Below are 20,070 nucleotides of genomic sequence, written 5' to 3'. Positions count from 1 at the left end.
TTGTACTGGAGTCTGGCTGTAGGGCCTGTGCCCTTTGCCCCTCTGATGACCTGTAGTGCTCATGGAAATGTCCCCTACTCATCATTCAGGTGTCATATGTCCCCTGAGCCTGGGAGGGGCAGGCCCAGCCCCTTCTGTCTAGCACAAGACCCAAGGTTGTTCCAGATGAGCAGCTGGTCAAGCAGGAGACCTCTATCTGGTTTCCAGGGCAGACACCTATGGAACACGTGTCCTCGTGTTCTATTTGCAGACAGTTTACCATCTGCGTTTGCTTCACATAGGGTATGACGCCACTGATGTATGCCTGTGCTGCTGGGGATGAAGCCATGGTCCAGATGTTGATTGATGCTGGAGCCAACTTGGACATCCAGGTGAGAAAGCCCCAGAGGGCTGCCCCGGGCCCCCAACCCAGCGAGAGAACACCCCAAGGTCTTCATCATCCATGCTGGCTGTGATGATTTGGACAACAGAGTAGAAATGTCTCAGAGAACTGGAAATATAAGATACACAGAGATCATAGTTAGCAAAGACGGTTTTTTCTCAAGATTCGTGCTTTCTGCCAGAGAAGTGAGCTCAGAGGGGAGTCCACTGGAGAGAATGGCCATGATTCTGTTCCTGTAGCCCCTTTCCCCTTTTATCAAATTAGTCCCCAGCCATCCCTACCATCTCCAGACACTTCTTGCTCTACCTGCTCCCGAGGCATAAAGTGTTCCCCTTCTGCCATCTCTCTGCCCAGAGCAGAATCACTAATTGAACATCCTTTTGAGCCTTGCGCACAAGGTACTCCAGGCAGACGTTGCCAATCGAATATAGAAAGCACTTGAGTTGACTCCTGGCCACCATCCCTGCAGGGCTCCCCCTTAGCTCAGGCCCCATGTCACCTGCCCAGGAATGTCACTCACCTTGGAAACACTGATCCCTTGTGGCATTTTCCCAGGTTCCAAGCAACTCTCCCAGGCACCCCTCCATCCACCCGGATAGCCGGCACTGGACCTCGCTGACGTTTGCTGTGCTGCATGGACATATCTCTGTGGTCCAGGTGAGCTCCTGCCAGGTGTGCCATGCGCCCCCAGCTTGCCAGATGGGCTGAACCCCAAGTGCAGCCCCACCCTCACATGTGTCGAGTGGGATCAGAGACACTGGTTAAGGCCAGCTCACTGGGTCAGCAGGACAGAGGATCAACTGGTTTGCCCCAAGGAGCAGGCTCTAGTGAGCAAGATGGGAGCAGGCTCCAATGTGAGATTTTAGGGAACAAGATGCAGGCCCAAAGGATACCAGGCCTGCCTGGCCTCTCTGCATCTGAGGGTGAGTCTCGAGGTGTGCTGGAATCTGGAATCTGTGCAGATGTGCTCAGATCTGCACAGATGTGTTTCTTTCCTCCAACCATCCTTCCAACCCTGAATTCTTACTCCCTCATGAATTCTATGGCTTATACCATACGGTCCTTCTGGTTCTGCCCCTCTCCGTTAGCAGCCATAGTCTCTCAGGATCTCAGTTCCTGAGAGAAGACTCAGATTGACACTGCTCGCCTGTCAGCCAAGTCACACTGTGCCCACCTTGGCCCCGGTAGCTGTAGCTGGTTGAGGGTCAGGGCAGGCCTGGAATGGAAGCTGTGGACGGGGCATGGCAACACTGCCACTCGGCTCCCAGGCTCCTTCACTTCTCAGGCCTGCAGGGTTCCAGCAACTCCTTCCTGGGAGTCCGCATGACACCCTTGCCATCTGCTGGATCTTGGGTCCCTCGAGGGCAGGGGTCATGTGGACCTGTTCGCTGTAGTCCTGGCCTATACGAGAGATTCTGTAGCTGGTGGTCAGTAGGTTGGCTGCCACATCCTGCCTCTTTTCGGTGACTGCCCTCCTGAGACCTTGAGCAGAGTTCCACCCTGGCCCAGACTGGCCTGCAGGGCTGTGCCCTGGGCTTGTCTGGACTGGTGCCCAGTTTCACCCTGTTGGGCAGGTCTCTGTCTTCCTCCGCTGCTTTGGTGCTCTGGCTCAGACGGCGCTGCCACAGCTGCTGTCTGACTGATAAGAGCCTCCTGCCAACAGCCACCCCAACACCCACACTGTGGGGAGACTGAGAGGTCAGCCTGGACCATTCACACCTGGTCCCAGGTGAGGGGTGGGTAGGATTGGCCTAATTGCTCAAGCACAGTCTTGAGGAGGCTCAGTCTATGAAAACCTGGGAGGGTTGGAAAGGCGGCTCCCTCCAAAGCAGCCAATCAGGAAAGGTGAGATGGACTGAAGTCACCTATGGTGCTGACACCACCCCTGCCCAAGGCAAAGCCAGCCAGCCCAGTGGGAACCGCTTGGCATCTGTTAGCCCTGCTCCATCTGTCCCTTGCAAGGCCTGCCCTTGCCAGAACCAGGAGAGGCCACCTGGTGTCCCAGACAGCCAGGTTCTGCTCCAGCCCTGCACTGCCCAGCCTTGGGCAGCTCATGGAACCTCTTTGAAGAGAGCCCTAGAAGCCATTGGTTACTGAACCCCTACGGAGAATTGAGCGCCTCTTCACTTAATCCCCAACAATGTTGCAAGACAGGCCTCTCTCCCGTTTTCTAGATGAGGAAAACGGAGGATTAGGGAGTTGAGATACCTGCCCCAGCTCACCGACTCAGCTCTGACCCTATTGGCTCTGCCTTTCCCACAACCTCTGCTGTGTCAAGAGCCTCAGATTCCCCTGGTTGATTGGACAGCGTTACCTTCTATTCTTGGGCTCCCCGGGTGGTGCTAGTGGTAAAGAACCTGGCTGCCCGTGCAGAAGACGTAAAAGATGTGGGTTCAGTCCTTGGGTCAGGAAGATCCCCTGGAGGAGGGCGTGGCAACCTACTCCAGTATTCTTGCCTGAAGAATCCCATGGACAGAGAAGCCTGACAGGCTGTGGTCCATAGGGTCGCAAAGAATCAGACATGACTGAAGCGAGTTAGCACACACCTACCTTCTATTCTTCACTGCGGCCAGTTTGTAGGAAACTGAAAGGGGGAGATAATTCAGAGGTCCCTATAGCTCAGGGGCTTGGTTCAAGACCACAAAAAGCAGAGGGGAAGGTTCTGAGCATTTAAAGCTGTGAAGGTAACCAGGAGTTCTACAGTTCTGGATGCCTGAGGGAGCTGGCTCTTGGTCACATGCCAGGAGGAAACTAAAGGCCGCTCCCCGAAGCCTCCCCTGCACCTGGCCCAGGTGACACTCCCCTCCACGCTCAAGTGCCCTTCCTGTGCCTTGGCAGTTGCTCCTGGATGCTGGCGCCCACGTGGAGGGCTCTGCAGTGAACGGCGGCGAAGACAGCTATGCAGAGACGCCCCTGCAGCTGGCCTCTGCGGCCGGTAGGTGCACTGCTGCCCTGCCCAGCCAGGGTCCCTGACTGCCCTGCAGTTCCACCTGGCCCTCCTCACAGTGTTGCCCTGCCTGGCTGAGCCGCACACAGAGACCCCCATGGCAAGCCTTGAAACCCCTGCTTCAGGTTGCAAGGGGCTCCGCCTCACTCCATCGTCAGTGTTTCTATGGTGCTCAATGCTCAGACAGGCCCAGCAGAGGGGCAGCGACGTGGGTGGTGGAAGCATTCCTGGCCCATCTCTTTCAGGGAACTACGAGCTGGTCAGCTTGCTGCTTAGCCGGGGCGCTGATCCCCTCCTCAGCATGCTCGAAGCCAACGGCATGGCCTCCTCCCTCCACGAGGATATGAACTGCTTCAGCCACTCAGCCGCCCATGGCCACAGGTACCTACCTGGGGCTTCCTGCCCTGTGTTCTGTGAAGCATGAAGCAGAAGAGCTAGGCCTGGAGATCTTTCCAGAGATGGAGGGAAGGGGTGGATAGAGGGTAGCTGCCTGCACACCAGCCAGAAAGAAGACACAGGTCTTCAGGCAGCCTGTGGGCCCAGAGGGTGGAGGTCTGGAAACACAGGGTGGTGGGTGCCCAGGGCAGGCCCTCTCATTCCCCCATAAGACCCTCCACCTGCAGCCACCCAGGGCTGCCCCAGGACCCCATCCCTTCCTGTGCCTGGGCTACTTCTCCATTGCCCGTCACAACCTGGAGCGCTAGGGGCTTCCACCCAGACTTCAGCTCTACCATGAAGATGCTCCTGGTGGCTCTGCTAGAAATCACATCCTGCTCCAGGAGCAGATGGTGGACGCTGCTTTTTAGGGGCCATGCCTGCCTGAGGGTGTGACAGGGCAGAGGTGAGACCAGAGCAGCTAGTCTCATCTAACCAGAGTTAGGCCGCTCTGGGGTCAAAGGGCAGCAGGGAAAAGGTGAGTAGAAGACAAAGAGGGACTCCCTTGAGGGACCTGGGTCATCCCGCTGTTGCTCTGTCAGCTCAGCAGTTAACAAGAGTACCCTTTGTGGCACAGCCCAGCCTCCATCACAAGGTGGGGAAGGGGTTGAGGAGAGGCAGGCAGGTCTGCAGGGAGACGGCTCCACCCCCAAATGGCCTGGGGGCCTGCCCATGAGACAGCCATCTGGAGCCCCAGGCCACAGGATGCGACAGAAGAGCCTGGGGCTTGAAACCCCCTCTGAGTCTGCATCCCGCTCGGTGTGACATGAGCAAGATGTACTCATCACCCATGAATACTGAGGTTCCTCTCTCAGGGTTAAATGCACTGGTACATGGCAACATCAGGATTGCCAGGAGAAACATCAAGTACCTCAGATATGCAGATGATACCACTCTCATGGCAGAAAGTGAAGAACTAAAGAGCTTCTTGATGAAGGTGGAAGAGGAGCGTGAAAAAGCTGGCTTGAAACTCAGCATTCGAAAAACTAAGATCATGGCATCCAGTCCCATCACTTTATGGCATATAGATGGGGAAACAATAAAAACAGTGAAAGACTTTATTTTCTTGGGCTCCGAAGTCACTTTGGATGGTGACCACAGCCATGAAATTAAAACATGCTTGCTCCTTGGAAATTGTGAAAGTACTGCACTCAATATGCCAGCAAATTTGGAAAACTCTGCAGTGGCCATAGGACTGGAAAAGGTCAGTTTTCATTCCAATGCCAAAGAATGTTCAAGCTACTGCACAATTGCACTCATCTCACACGCTAGTAATGCTCAAAATTCTCCATGCCAGGCTTCAGCAATACGTGAACCGTGAACTTCCAAATGTCCAAGGTGGATTTAGAAAAGGCAGAGGGACCATAGATCAAATTGCCAACATCTGCTGGATCATCAAAAAAGCAAGAGAGTTCCAGAAAATCATCTACTTCTGCTTTATTGACTATGCCAAATTCTTTGACTGTGGATCACAACAAACTGTGGAAAATTCTTAAAGAGATGGGAATACCAGACCACCTGACCTGCCTCCTGAGAAATCTGTAGGCAGGTCAAGAAGCAACAGTTAGAACTGAACATGGAACAACAGACTGGTTCCAAAACTGGGAAAGGAGTACGTCAAGACTGTATATTATCACCCCGCTTATTTAACTTCTATGCAGAGTACGTCATGAGAAACGCTGGGCTGGAGGAAGCACAAGCTTTATCAAGGTTGCCAGGAGAAATATCAATAACCTCAGATATGCAGATAACACCACCCTTATGGCAGAAAATGAAGAACTAAAGAGCCTCTTGATGAAAGTGAAAGAGGAGAGTGAAAAAGTTGACTTAAAGGTCAACATTGAGAAAACTAAGATCATGGCATCTGGTCCCATCACTTCATGGCAAATAGATGGGGAAACAGTGGAAACAGTGTCAGACTTTATTTTGGGGGGCTCCAAAATCACTGCAGATGGTGATTGTAGCCATGAAATTAAAAGACGCTTACTCCTTGGAAGGAAAGTTATGACCAACCTAGACAGCATATTCAAAAGCAGAGGCATTACTTTGCCAACAAAGGTCCGGCTAGTCAAAGCTATGGTTTTTCCAGTATGAATGTGTATGAATGTGAGAGTTGGACTATAAAGAAAGCTGAGTGCCAAAGAACTGATGCTTTTGAACTGTGGTGTTGGAGAAGATTTTTGAGAGTCCCTTGGACTGCAAGGAGATCAAACCAGTCAATCCTAAAGGAAATCAATCCTGAATATTGATTGAAAGGACTGATGCCAAAACTGAAGCTCCCAATACTTTGGTCACCTGATGCAAAGAGCCGACTCATTGGAATAAAGACTCTGATGCTGGGAAAGATAGAAGTCAGGAGGAGAAGGGGACAACAGAGGACAATATGGTTTGATGGCATCACCTACTTGATGGACATGAGTTTGAGCAAGCTCCTGGAGATGGTGAAGGAAGGACAGAGAAGCCTGGCATGCTGCAGTCCATGGGGTCGCTAAGAGTTGGACACGACTGAGCAACTGAACAACAACGTGGGAATATGCAAGTCAGCTGCTATTAGGACGATTGTTGTGTATCAGGCTCTGCATGTGATGTCACTTGAGCCTCACATTAACTGGGAGAGGACGATACTGATTCCCCATGCTACAGTGACAGAGCCATCAGGGCTCAGAGAGGTAGAACAACCTGTCTGAGATCACACAGGATGGCAGAGCCTGCTTGGCCCCAGAGCTCATGACTTCTCAGCAGTACCCGGATGGCAGAAGGGAGAGGTCTTCTGCCCCTTTCCCTGACTCACCCGGGGGCCCAGCCTGCCTGAGAAGGGAAGACCATGAGCCCTTTTTGCCCACAGATGCCCCATAGTTGGCCCATCTGGGCCACAGGATGCTGAAAGGCAGCTCGGCAGGCACCATCCATGGCGGGAGCCTCAGACATCACCCTTCTTTGTCCCTTTCCCCTCAGGAACGTCCTGAGGAAGCTCCTGACTCAGCCACAGCAGGCCAAAGCAGATGTGCTGTCCCTGGAGGAGATCCTGGCTGAGGGCGTGGAAGAGAGCGATGCATCCAGCCAGGGCAGCGGCAGCGAGGGGCCCATGCGCCTGAGCCGGACGCGCACCAAGGCCCTCCAGGAGGCCATGTACTACAGCGCGGAGCACGGCTACGTGGACATCACCATGGAGCTGAGGGCACTGGGTGAGGCCACGTGGTGTGCATGTACAGACACAGGCACACACACACACACACACACACACACACACACGAGAGGGCCAGGCCCACAGGCCAGACAGGCCAGGAGGCAGTGGAGTGCAGGGCGGGCCTCCGCCCTCTCAAACCAAGACAGGTGGTGCCCTGAGCCTCAGACAGTCCTCAGTGGGGACATGTCTCAAAAGCCTCACCCAGCCCTGTGCCCTCAGGGCCCCCAGCTTCCCTGGTCGAGGCCTGGTGATTTGGGAGCGTCTAGAGCACCAGGAGTCCACATTTCTGGTCAGTGAGATGCTCTCCAGTCCATCAGCCCGCCTCCCCACCTCCTTGGCCTGCAAGCTTGCAGACTTCTCCTTTCCTCCCAGGCGGCTGGTCAGACAGACCTGGGGGAGATCCCAGCCCTGCCACGTTCCCTAGTGCTCCTCCCCTGCGAATGTGAAGTCACACACAGCACAGGGCCCGGTGCCCACTAACTGTGGGCGCTCAGTGCATGATGACAGCATTGCTCCTCTCCTGGGGGTCCATGACACACGAACACCCAGCGCTGGGCCAACGAAGCGGGAGCCACACGACCCTCTGGTGGCAGGCCAGCCTCAGTGCTCTTCTCTATGAAATGGGAATATCACTCCTGCACAGTCAGTAAACCAGCAATGCTGATGCTACCCTTGGCACCATGTCTCCAGGGAATGCCATCAGACCTTTTTAAATCCACAGTGAGGCTGGGGAGTAAGAAGCAATCTCTAATTATCAGAAACATCGCTAGTTTTTGTCATGACCTTTACAGAGTAGTTTTGGATTACTCTGCGGCCCCAGTGACATACTCCAGGGAGCTGGTAAACAGTAATTACATGACACTGCGTGTGCACAGACACGCCAGGGAGCCAGGCGCTTGGAAAAGCCCTTGGCGACAGAACAGGGTTCATTTCAGGCTTCTAGACAGGCATGGGGTCCTCTTGTCCCTACGCGCCCTGCATATCCTCCGGGCATTCGAGTCTCCCGGGCCACCCCTCCTAATTATAATGGTTCCTCCCCAGTAGGTAATTCCAGGGCCCAACAAGCCAGTGGGGCCAGTGTGGGTGCTGGGCCTGCACTTGAAGGCTTCCAGGCTGAGCTGTGGATTTTCAAAGATCAGGCTCCCTGCACTTGGCCTGAAGCCATTCCTCCACCTCATCTGATGGGAACTTTGAGACCCTCTTATGTCTCAGGGAGGCCTGTCAGGGTGAACAAATGCTTTCCTTACTGGCTGTGCTGAGCTGGGGAGAGGGGGTGCCCCCACTTGGGCAGGGATCAGGTGCGTTGGTCTGCCAGAAAGGGGGCTGTCATGAGGTGGGCTCAGTGGTCCCTTTGGGGATCGCTCTGCCCGGGGGGTGACTGCCCTTCCCCTTCCCGGTCCAGGCGTCCCCTGGAAGCTGCACGTCTGGATCGAGGCTCTGAGGACGTCCTTCTCCCAGTCTCGGTACTCGGTGGTGCAGAGCCTCCTGCGAGATTTCAGCTCCATCAAGGAGGAGGAGTACAATGAAGAGCTGGTGACTGAGGGCTTGCCGCTCATGTTTGACATTCTCAAGACCAGCAAGGTGAGACAGCCCTGGAGGCCCCGAGAGCCCACAGACAGACCACAGGACGGACCTGGAGACAGACACACAGGCAGACAGACCGCAGGATGGACCCGGAGACTGACGCACAGGCAGAGAGACCGCAGGATGCAGACAGACCACAGGATGGACCTGGAGACAGACACACAGGCAGACAAACTGCAGGACGGACCTGGAGACAGATACACAGGCAGAGAGACCGCAGGACGGACCCGGAGACTGACGCACAGGCAGACAGACCGCAGGACAGACCTGGAGACTGCCTCACAGGCAGACAGACTTAGGGACACCCCCCCTCACAGGGACGGAAGGACACAGGCACCCCGCAGGTGGACGTCCAGCCCTCGCCCGGACCCGCCTGACTGCAGAGGCTAGGGTTCTGTCTGGGCCAGAGCCTGGCCAAGAAAGCAGTCCGGGGAGTCGGTGTGGAAGACTGGGCCTCCCTCGCCAGACCAGATCCAGGGGGAATGAAGGGCAGTGCTGCGCTGATCCTGGCCTGGACTTTTGAAGCTGGCCTGGCGTACCTGGAGCTGTAAACACACGGCCTCCAGATGAGGGTCGAGCTGACGCCCCTCCCTGCCTCTCCCCCCCCAGAACGACTCGGTCACGCAGCAGCTAGCGGCCATCTTCACGCACTGCTACGGCAGCAGCCCCATCCCCCGCATCCCCGAGCTCCGCAAGACACTGCCTGCCAGGCTCGGTGAGGCCTCCCCACCTCCTCTCCCCTCCCCCTCCCTCTCATCTCTGTCCTCCTTCCCCTTCCCAAGTGCCTGGGCGGCTGGCGCCTCCATCATCCCCTTCTCCTTCCCCCCGCGACAGATCCTCACTTTTTGAACAACAAGGAGATGTCAGACGTGACCTTCCTAGTGGAAGGAAAGCTGTTTTATGCACATAAAGTCCTGCTGGTGACGGCTTCTAACAGGTAGGCAGCCCAGATAACAAATTCTCTGCCCCCTCCGGGAAGTCGGGGGAGGGCAGCTTCATTTAGATATGAGATTATGAGCAGGCTGGAGAAGAGCCTCTGCCCCCCAGAGGGTGGTCACAGAGCAGGGAATCCCCACCACCCACCCCACAGGGGACAGAGGGACAGTCATGAGGGGACCCAGAGTTCTCCAAGAGGAGCTGGGTCATTGTTCTGGTCAAGCCATTGCTTTTGATGATTAGAAAATATGAATGTTCTAACATGAAGGTCAGTTTTCCAGCCATGGGTGTTACGGTCACTAAGCGAGAGGGCAGCTGGGACAGATCAGGGCTCAGCCCAGCTATCTGTCAGCCTAGGACGATGTAAAACGTCACTTGCCCAGAATTCTTTTGCGAGCACAGCAGTGATTTTTAAAATGCTCCTGTCCCCTGGTGACCGGTCAGGCGATGGATGGGGCCTTTGCCACACAGTGATGGAATAAAAGTCATGCTCAAGCCTTTGCTTGTCTCATCTCCTTGGCTCCAGGTTCAAGACGCTGATGACCAATAAATCAGAGCAAGATGGCGACGGCAGTAAAACCATCGAGATCAGCGACATGAAGTACCACATTTTCCAGGTGTGTGTACCTCAGCACTGCGGGCTTTTCTAGGGGTGCCCCTCCCCCACAGGACCCTGACCCTGGCTGGTCCATCTGGGCGGGGTCGGCTGTGAGTCAGTCATAGTCTTCCCCTCCATCCCTAATGCCTTCTGTGTTTTGCTGACTCAGTGGTCAGGTTGGAGCATCTAGGCTTTTCCCAGCCAAGGTAGCCTTTCCGTTGTGAGTTTGCAGCTTCAGAGTCTGTTTCATGGGCCCTGAGCTCTAACCACTGGGTGAGGGGTCTGGGCAGCCTGACGGGCATGTAAGGACAGGCGCACACCACACGTGTAACCTGTGAGCCCTTGTCCTGAGTGAGCTCCCAGTGCACAGACTTGCTTGAGTACTTGTTGGGAACGCAGAGCCTCAGGCCCCATGCCAGGACCCCCCACAGTTTAACAAGACCCCACGTGGGTGGAGAGTGACGTGCGCGTGTACCGGTGTAGGCCTATCACTCTTCCTCGGCATCAGACCCTAGCCATGCCGGCTAAGCAGAAAGAGCCACAGGGAGCCCATCCTGGTTGTGGGAGATCAAGGTCAGGACTTTCGATCTCTGAGCTTCAGAGAATGTCAGAGGTTGCGTGATGGAAGCTCTGCAGGCTGGCCACCAGGAGTGGCAGGCGAGGTCTGGAAGGGACTGGCTGGGGTCTAAGCTGAGCCCCAGTGGGGAGCTCCTTTCTAGAAAGTGGTCTTCAGGCTGTAGGTGTGATGCTTAGGGGCTGAGATGGAGGCTAAGAGGCAGCTGGTATGTGAACCCAGGACCTGGCCTTGCCCGGGACAGGCTTGTGACCTAATGGGAGAGATCGCAGCCTCACAGAAGCGTGAGGAGCCACCATCTAAAAGGGTTTAGTCCCTCTCTCTTGTTCCTGGCAGTCATCTGTTTAGCATTTAGTTACTTATGGGTACCATGGAGACAGCAGTAAACAGGACAGGGACCCTGGCCTCCAGGAGACAGGATTATGAACGAATGTGACTGGGAGTTGGGGGGGAGGCGCCGGCGCTGCAGGCAGGGGCACTGAAGCTGCGAAGGAGGAAATTTCCTGGGGACCAGGGTAGTCAGCCAGGTATCAGGAGCTCCAGGTAGCCAGAGCAATCCACACAAAGACCACCACCACCAGAGACCACAGCCTGTTCAGGAAATGCTCTCTGGCCAAGTCCTGGCAGCCGTTCAGGAGAACATCCAGAAATGAGGCTGAGGCTGCTCCCGAGGAGCCATCACATGAAGGGCTTGAGCTTTAACCCAAGGGTGGTTAGAAGCTGCTCTGAGGTCGCCACCATCGCTGACACTTAGCCAGGCATGGTTCTAAGTGCATTTATCAGTTAAGCGTCACAGCACAGTCCAGGAGGTGCACACATGTTGTTTTCCCCCCTTGGTCCATGAGGTGTCGCAGGCACAGGGAAGTTCAATAACTTGTTCAAGGTCACACAGCTGGGAGGTGATAGAGCCAGGGTTCAATCTTAGGGCGTGTGGAATGGTCCAGTTTGTGTGACCTCGCACACTCTGGAGGGTGAGGGGAGGACGGGCAGGACTGCAGCCAGGGCAGCAGGTGAGCGGCTGGTGAGAATCCAGCTGAGTGATGATGGCGACCGGTAGAGGCAGCAGGGTAGAGGGGTGTGGATGGGGGGAGAGTGGGGGGCTTGGCGGCATTGGAGGAGGCCCAGGGTCAGGCCCAGGGTCGGGCATAGGGTGTCTCCCCTCCCCTCTTCTCATCCCTTGAGCCAAACTCCCTGGGGAAGGGGAGCTTGCTTGGCTAAGAAGCCCAAAGTCCAGGTGAGTTGGAGCGTGAGGTGGGGTCACGACCCAACCCAGGAGGCGGGTTTGAGAAGGGCAGCGGGGATTGGGCGGGAGGTGGGGGTGACAAGGGTGACCCCTGCCATCGAGGCAGCATCTGCTCAACTGGGGTGACCCCCGAGGCAGGAGAGGCTGGGCAGCCCTTGACTTCTCAGGCTTGTCACGGGGTAAACAGAGACAACAGGCCTAACCTCAGGGCACACATGGGCCTGGGGCATGTTAGCCACTGGCCTGGCCCTGTGGGTTCTCTGGGAACAAAGCTCTGCCATCCCGCAGTGTGTGTGTGTGTGTGTGTGTTGGGGGGGGGGGGCGGGGGGAGGGCAGCGTGCGGCTGAAGCCATAGATCCAGGTCCGAGGCCTCCTAAAAAAGCCTAAGTTTCAGAGCAGCCCCCAGACATCTCATTGGCTGTCACAACACAAAGAGAACTTGAGATCTTTGTTTTCTAGAACAGGAAACGGAGGCCCAAGGAGATCTAAGCAATACTATCTCTAATAGAAAGATAATGCTGGGCACAGAGGTTATGTAAAATTGCTTAATAGATGAAGGAAAATGTAAAAAGAAACAGGTGAAATTTATTTAACTTAATGGAGCCAAAATAGTATCATTCCACATATAAAAATTTAATGAAATGTTTTCCTTTTTTTGCACTAAATGTTTGCAATGCAGTTTTGACACAACACAGACATCACAGGTGTAGACTCTTGCCAGGGTCACTGCCGACTAAACCTTGGCCTTTGGGGGATGCCCCTGCTGTTCTGATGCGGCTGTTGGCCCCAGTCCTGTCCCTGCAGTATTGGGGGCCTCCCTGTGGTCATGCTCCTGGTGGCCCACTCTGGGCAGAAGGAAGTGAGGCCATCCCTGCAGCTGGTCCTGCCTGGGCCTCACTGGGAGCAGCCCTTTGCCCGCTCCAGCCCTGCAGGCTGCCTGCTTTGGATGACCCACAGTCTGCCCGGGGGCTACAGGGCTGTGGGAAATTAATGTCCGCAGCTGCCTGCTAGCAGCCCGGTTCCCCCAGGGAGGCTCCAAGAGGGTGATTCTGGTCCCACTGCTGTGGGCTCATCTGCATTCAGGTGCCTCAGGGAGACCCATGTACCACGAGAGCTGGGCCGGGCCCAGACCAACTCCCAAAAGCGGCAGGAGGCTGCTTCTAAGCCAGGGAGAGGAGCCACAGGCTGGGCCCCTTCTCACCTCAGGGCTGCCCTGAGGCTAACACCTAGGAAAGAATCCCTGGAGATGGGAGCCGCCCCACTCCCAGTCCTGGGCACTCAGCTCCCAGGGTGGGGGATGGCGGAGGAAGCCAGGCGTGGGCCCGCCTGAGGCACACACTGCCTGGAGTAGGGGGACACAGGTACATCCGTGTAACTGTAAGATCTCCACCTGAGCTCCAGCGGGGGCTGCACAAGACCTCTGGAAGCCCGGGCTCCTGAGGGGAGGGCGCGGGCTGATGCCTCCTGGACGGGCCAGGGCACGGCTGGCAGGCCCTCTTCCCTCCCCCGCCCCGCCCCAGCGTGGGCTCCTTTCCTCTAGACCCTCTGGTGCCCCTTCCAGCCCGGGGGCCAGTCCTAACAGAGCCCGACTGTGCCGGCTGGAGCCGTGTTTACTTATACCCTTGCCAGCTCCTTGCTGGGGCCCTTTCTTCAGCCAACCAGGGAGAATCATTTTTCTTTTTCCAGCTGGAAACTCCCCAGTCTCCAGCATGATGGCAGAGCTTGTAAGTCAGACCTCAGCAGAACTAAACATAGCCCCCTCCCCAGGCCACCTCATGTGGTGTCGCAGGGCCCCCGCTGGTCGGCAGGGTGACCTCTGGGCCAGGTCCCAGGCCCCAGCACTGCACTGGCTTCCAGGAGGAGGTCGGGATCTGGCTAGCCCTGATGGGGAGGTCAGGAGTCAGGATTCCGAGGGTGGACAGTCGCCCCCTCAGAGCCCCCCATGTTTAGAATTTCCGTAAGGGGAGAAAATGAGTCGTGAGATGCCTGGTGTGCCGGAAGGGTTCTGAGGAGGCGCGTCAGCCTCATCAGCCTACCTGCCTGGCCTCAGTTTTCCCAGCTGTGAAGAGTATCTGCCCTCCTGGGCTCACAGGGCTGTTGTGGGGATTGAAGTGAAGCCACTCTGTGGAAGGCAGCTTGCCATACGCATTCCAGGAGAAGCACAAAAATGCCTGACGAGAGTCGGGCGGTGTGCAGACGCTGGCACACAGAGGTCATGGGGCACCAGGGGCGGGCAACGGCTGGAGTGGCGCTCGGGACGTGGGGGGGCACCGAGGGGTGGGCAGCGGCTGGAGCAGCGCTCGGGGGGGCGGGGGGAGGTGGGGCACCGAGGGGCGGGCAGCGGCTGGAACGGCGCTCGGGGTGAGGGGCACCAAGGGCCGGGCAGCGGCTGGAGCAGCGCTCGGGGCAGGAGGTGGGGCACCGAGGGCTGGGCAGCAGCTGGAGCGGCACCCCAGGGGCGCGGGGTGAGCACGGTGGTGCTGTGGGCCCCCTGGCCCTCACATGGGGCCTTTTTCCTGCAGATGATGATGCAGTATCTGTACTACGGGGGAACGGAATCCATGGACATCCCCACTGGTGACATCCTGGAGGTGAGGACCTGGCCTGTCGGGGAGAGGAGCGGGGAGCCCCTGAACCCATCCATCATGCCTGTGCCCAGCCTGAGACACCTGCCAAGTCTCACCCACCCCAATCTCAGAAACACAGCATTGGAGACATGAGGAGGAGGGAAGGGGGCCTCTGTGAGGACCCCCTGCTTCCCTGCAGGTCCTCGCTCTTCTGAGCACATGGGAAATGATGCGCCTGTGGAACCCAACCTCCCGGGTGACCCCTCAGGGTTAGAAAGGGCCATCCCTGAGGATGGAAAGCCTAGGAGGATCAGAAGGCAGCAGGTACCCTCCCACCTTACCAGGTTACTGCTTAGAGAACGGACCTGCTGCTGGCCACGCGCCTGGCTAGAAAGTCGTGCAGATAAGCAGGCAGCTCATAGTTGAAGGCCTCGCGACATGAGAAATTCCAACCAATGTCTGTCACCTATCGGATACTTCCCAAGGTGTCCTAGCAAATACCTAGATAGCCTGGGGTAGAAATAAATCAAGGCCATCGGACTTAACTGGCAGGTGGGCAGGGAGGGTCCTGGGGGTCAGGAGGGCACACAGGGGCTCTCTGTTCTGTGATGCCGGGGCCATGGGCCTGGCCCCGCTCACCCACGGCCTCTCTTCCTCCTGCCAGCTATTGTCAGCTGCCAGCCTGTTCCAGCTGGACGCCCTGCAGCGGCACTGTGAGATCCTATGCTCCCAGACCCTGAGCGTGGAGAGCGCCGTGAACACCTACAAGTATGCCAAGGTGAGGGCCCCCGCTGCCGCCCCTGCCCCCATCGCTCACCCTGCTGTGCCCTGGAAGCTTTGAAGGACAGTGTCACCCTCTCTGTGGCCTGAGGTCATGGCCACCCAGTAAGGTGGCACAGCAGCTGGGGAGCTGAGCTCTGAGCCAGGTGGACCCCAGGTCCTGTACCAGTTGTGCTGCACTGGGCAGTGAGACCTGGGGCGGCAAAGAGCGGAGCCCCTCCAAGTCAGATCAGTTCTCAACACTACTCGAGTTTCTCCCCCTTGGTGCTCCTTAGTCTTCCTCCTCGCAGCAGATGCCACGGTCACCTCCCACACCCGCAATGCATCAGCCACCCCTCTCCGTCCCACTACCTCCACTCTCTCCACTCTTGGACGATCGCGTTGGCCTGGCCTCCAACAATTCCTGGCTTTCACCCTGCAGTCCACAAGGCTCTTTGAAAAGTGTGAAGATCCCGCCACTCCCCTACTGAAACTCTTCAAAGGTTTCCCACTGCAAAGTAAAGACCCAGCCCTTATCTGTCACCCCTTATGAGGCCCCTAGGACCCTCTCCCATCTCCCCTTCCAATGCCTCCCTCTCCCTTCACCTGGCCACGTGGCCCCCATCTCTTTCTCAACTCATTTCCACCCCAGGACTGCTGCAGTCCTCCAGTAAGTCTCCTCCCCCAGCTGCCCCCAAGTCACACACCTCTCTGCCCCTTCACCCACTCTCACTGCCTCAGAGCACTGACTACTGTCCGTGATCACCTGGCCTGGCTGGTTCCTTGGCTTCTCTCATCCCCCTGATCTGGAACATCAGCTCTGAGAGCGCCTCACAGACCTGGGCCTCAGGGCCTGCATCCAGTGCCTGGCCCAGAGAGGGCACTCAGGGTTTGCTGAGTGTTTACCACGTGAACACTTATGCTGCATATCCCACGGTGGACAGCCCCTGCCCTTAGGGACGGAGCGTCCAATCCCATGGGGATGAGGACTGCCCCTCAACAAGCACGTCACCAGCAGGACCAGGCGGAGAACAAGATGCCAGGATGTTCCTGGTGGCACAGCTGGGATTTGAACCCAGATCAGTCTAACCTGAGGAGATGCTCATGGAAGGAATTCAGATGAGAAATTCAGTTGCCCTAAGATGCAGAGATAGGGCCTGCCTACCTCCCTGGGTCTGGGGCTTGAAGCTGGACCTTTGCCCATGAGGACTGTTTGGGGGCAGTTTTGGGCAGGGCTGTGCTGAAGCTGTGGTCTCACCCCTCTCCCTGCCCCCACAGATCCACAACGCCCCCGAACTGGCCCTGTTCTGTGAGGGCTTCTTCCTCAAGCACATGAAGGCCCTGCTGGAGCAGGACTCCTTCCGGCAGCTTATCTACGGCCGCAGCAGCAAAGTGCAGGGCCTGGACCCGCTGCAGGACCTGCAGAGCACCCTGGCCGAGCGCGTGCACTCGCTCTACGTCACCTCTCGGGTGTGAGGTGTGGGGGCGGCTGGCTCTGTTACTAGGCCTCCCGGCGGGTGAGAAAGGCTGGGAGCTTCCTCGGGGTGTCTGGGCCAGCACACAGCCAGGACCAGTGGACATGCTGGGGCCTTGCTGGGCTGAGACTGGTTACCGGCACTCTTGGAGCCAGACTTGGGCAGGCCCAGAGCCTAACCATTTGCTCAACCAGTTATGAGCCAAGAGCAGGTGTGGCCACAAGTGGCCCTTCCCCACACCTGCCGCCTGCTTGCACCGGAGGGCTGCTGTGCACTCACCCTCGTGTGCCCCTCCCGGAGGCCCGCGCTGATCCCGCTCTGCTCTGCACAGCTTCCGGTCATGCCCTCCAGGCTCTAACCAGCCCACCCCCGGGGCCTCGGGCAGCTCAGACTGTCCGAAGTGGGGCTCCTGGGGGGTGTGGGCATCCTTATGAATGTAGAGAGTGTATGTTCTATCTAGGCCTCAGGCCATTTCAGTCAAAAGCTGGTGTTTTTCCCTCAGTGTCACGTCAGACAAACCTGAACTTAAGGCTGTGCCTTTGAAAGACCTGATGTGGCCTCCAGGGGGACTGGGGATCCCGCGAAGAGGGTCATTTTCAGCCTATTTCCTTGGTGTCTGGGCTCCTTTGGGCAGAGGGGCGGCTGGCCTGCTCAGTGAGTAGTAGAGAAGGTGGTTTGTTCCCCCACCAGCGCCTTCAAAGCTTTTGGTCTGAGCCAAGGGTGGGGCATAGTGGAGGAGCCTGGTGGCCTCAGCTTGTGCTGCTGCTGCTGTTTTCAGGGGCCAATGTAAAGGGGTTGATTCTGAAATCCCAAGCCTAGAATTAGGCAGAGCCCTAAACATCCCTCCAGTCCAGTCTCTCCAGTGAAAGAGTCCTTTAACTTAGACTGGAGAGCAGGGCCCAGACTTCCCATTGGGAACTGCGGGTCTTGGGGAACTTAAAGGTCGGGGCATAGGTAGACAGGAAGGATTGGAAGAAAAGGTCCTTCTACTTCCCTGCTACCCGCCCCTGCCATCCTGTAGGCTCCAGGCTCTCCTGGGTGGGGACACATCGCTGGGCCTGGACCCTTGTCGTATTTATGTACCAGACATCCGGGGCGTCTTCCGGAACAGCTTGTGCTGGATGTCCCCCTTTGGCTGTCTGGCTGTACCTTAGAAACTATTTATTCACCAGAAGCCCCAGGCACTTTAGGAGGTGTCCTTTCAGTCACCTTGAAAAACCCTGGGGGTTTGCAACCCTGGAAAATATTTTCAACTAGCTGCTTGAGCTGGATGTACAAAGGAATAGGCGTTATTTTATTGCTGTAATATTGTATGATACTGTAACTATACATTAATGTTGTCACTTATTGTAAATGTACTATGGTTTTATTAACAATAAACAAACACTTGTTAACAATGACCTTGGCCTCATGGCTCCTTATAGAGGGTTACCCAAAGTTCAGAGCTAGGGAGGAGCCCTAAGGACCAGGAAGAGAACCTGGAACTGATTCCCCGGTTATTGAGACACCTGTGTTTCAGAGGAAACAAAGCCCCGACCGGAAGCTGTGCATGGCCAGCCGCTAACCCCTGCCCTGCCCCTCCCAGGACCTGAGCCTGGATCCAACCCTCACTGGGCCCGAGTCTTCCTGTTCTGTCCAATGGGGTAGGTGTGTTCCCATTCGTTAAGTATTTACATGGCACTGAGCTGGACTGGAAGGACGGGAGCCCAAGGCCAGGAATAAGCTGTCAGATTTTTCACAGAACTAGAACAAATAATCCTAAAATTTATAATGGAACCACAAAAGACCCAGAATTGCCAAAGCAATCCTGCAAAAAAAAAGAAAGCAGGAGGCAAAACTTTCCCAGGCTTCAGACAATACTACAAAGCCACAGTAATCAAACCAGCACAGCACCAGCACTCATCATATAAACAGACACATTAACCAGTGGGACACAATAGAGAAACAAACCCACCTACCTATGGTCAGTTAGTCTTCGTCAAAGGTGGCAAGAATGATGGAAAAAAGGAAAGTGGGAAAATGACAGTCTCTTCAGCAAGTGGTGGTGGGAAAGCTGGACAGCTACATGTAAATCAATAAAGTTAGAACACTCCCTTACAACATACACAAAAAATCAAAGTGCCTTTAAGACTTAAATATAAGACATAACACCATAAAACTCCTAGACAAAAACATAAGCAAAATATTCTCTGATGTAAATTATACCAATGTTTTCTTAGGTCAGTTTCCCAAGGCAATAGAAATAAAAGCAAAAACAAACAGGACCTAATCAAACTTACAGGCTTTTGTAAAGCAAAGGAAACCATTAACAAAAAGATAACCTACGGACTGGGAGGAAAATTATTTGCAAATGAAACTGACAAGGGCTTAATTTCCAAAATGTAGAAAGAGCTGTCACAGCTCAACAACAAAACAAAAGCAAAAAAACCCAATCAAAAAATGAGTAAGACCTAAAGAGACATTTCTCTAAAGACATACAAATGGCAATAAGCACATGAAAAGATGCTCATCATCACTAATTAGTGAAATGCAAATCAAAACTACAATGAGGTACCACCTCACCCCAATTAGAATGATCATCAGAGTCTACAAATAAATGCTGGACAGGATATGAAGACAAGGGAACTCTCCTATACTGTTGGTAGCAATGGAAGTTGCTGCAGTCACGATGGAAAACAGTATGGAGTTCCTCAAAAAATTAAAGAGAGTTGCCATATGATCCAGCAATCCCACTCCTGGGCATATATCCAGACAAAACTTTAATTTGAAAAGGTACATTCACCCACTATGTTCACAGCAGCACTGTTTACAACAGCCAAGACATGGAGACAGCCTACACGCCCATCAACAGAGGGATGGTGGAGGAGATGCGGTGCACCTATGCAATGAAACGCTACTCAGCCACAAAAAAGGATGAAATCAAGCCATTTGCAGCAACACGGACGGACCCAGAGAGTGCCATACTAAGAGAGACAAATACCATACGATATCACTTACATGTGGAATCCAAAACATAACACAAATGAACATATTTACGAAACAGACTCAGAACAGAACTGTGGCTGCCAAGCGGTGCAGGCGGGGAATGGATTGGGAGTTTGGGATTCCCAGATGCAGACTATTATATATAGAATGGGTAAAAAATTAGATCCTACCGTGTACCACAGGGAACTATATTCAATATGATAGACTAAAACGAAAAATAAGAAAAAGAATATATTTATAAAACTGAGTCACTTTGCTGCATAGCAGAAATTAACAGAACACTGTAACTCAACTATACGTCAATAAAATTTTTAAAAAGACAGCTGTCAGGGACTTTCCTGCTGTGCCCTGAGCCCCGGGCCCCACCGCCCTGATGTGCAGAACTACTGCTAGGCTGT

General features: G+C 55.2%; 1 protein-coding gene across 2 annotated transcripts in view; it reads left to right on the top strand.

The window, feature by feature from the left end:
* The window catches only part of ABTB2 (ankyrin repeat and BTB domain containing 2), a 186,515-nt gene extending 168,428 nt beyond the window's left edge, over positions 1-18,087 (top strand). For both annotated transcript variants that reach the window (XM_069554715.1, XM_069554716.1), the window contains exons 6-17: positions 282-371; positions 938-1,039; positions 3,221-3,317; positions 3,575-3,710; positions 6,720-6,949; positions 8,354-8,532; positions 9,145-9,250; positions 9,370-9,472; positions 9,998-10,088; positions 14,409-14,477; positions 15,118-15,231; positions 16,491-18,087. In XM_069554715.1, the coding sequence (XP_069410816.1) occupies positions 282-371; positions 938-1,039; positions 3,221-3,317; positions 3,575-3,710; positions 6,720-6,949; positions 8,354-8,532; positions 9,145-9,250; positions 9,370-9,472; positions 9,998-10,088; positions 14,409-14,477; positions 15,118-15,231; positions 16,491-16,688 (1,515 nt within the window). In that variant the 3' untranslated portion in view covers positions 16,689-18,087. The remainder of the gene's footprint in view (positions 1-281; positions 372-937; positions 1,040-3,220; positions 3,318-3,574; positions 3,711-6,719; positions 6,950-8,353; positions 8,533-9,144; positions 9,251-9,369; positions 9,473-9,997; positions 10,089-14,408; positions 14,478-15,117; positions 15,232-16,490) is intronic.
* The last annotated feature ends 1,983 nt before the right edge of the window (positions 18,088-20,070 follow it).

This window comes from Ovis canadensis, chromosome 15 (genome assembly GCF_042477335.2).
Source record: "Ovis canadensis isolate MfBH-ARS-UI-01 breed Bighorn chromosome 15, ARS-UI_OviCan_v2, whole genome shotgun sequence".
NCBI classification, from domain to species: domain Eukaryota; kingdom Metazoa; phylum Chordata; class Mammalia; order Artiodactyla; family Bovidae; genus Ovis; species Ovis canadensis.
Note: the sequence above shows the minus strand (reverse complement) of the source record. Positions and strands in the feature narration are given on the sequence as shown.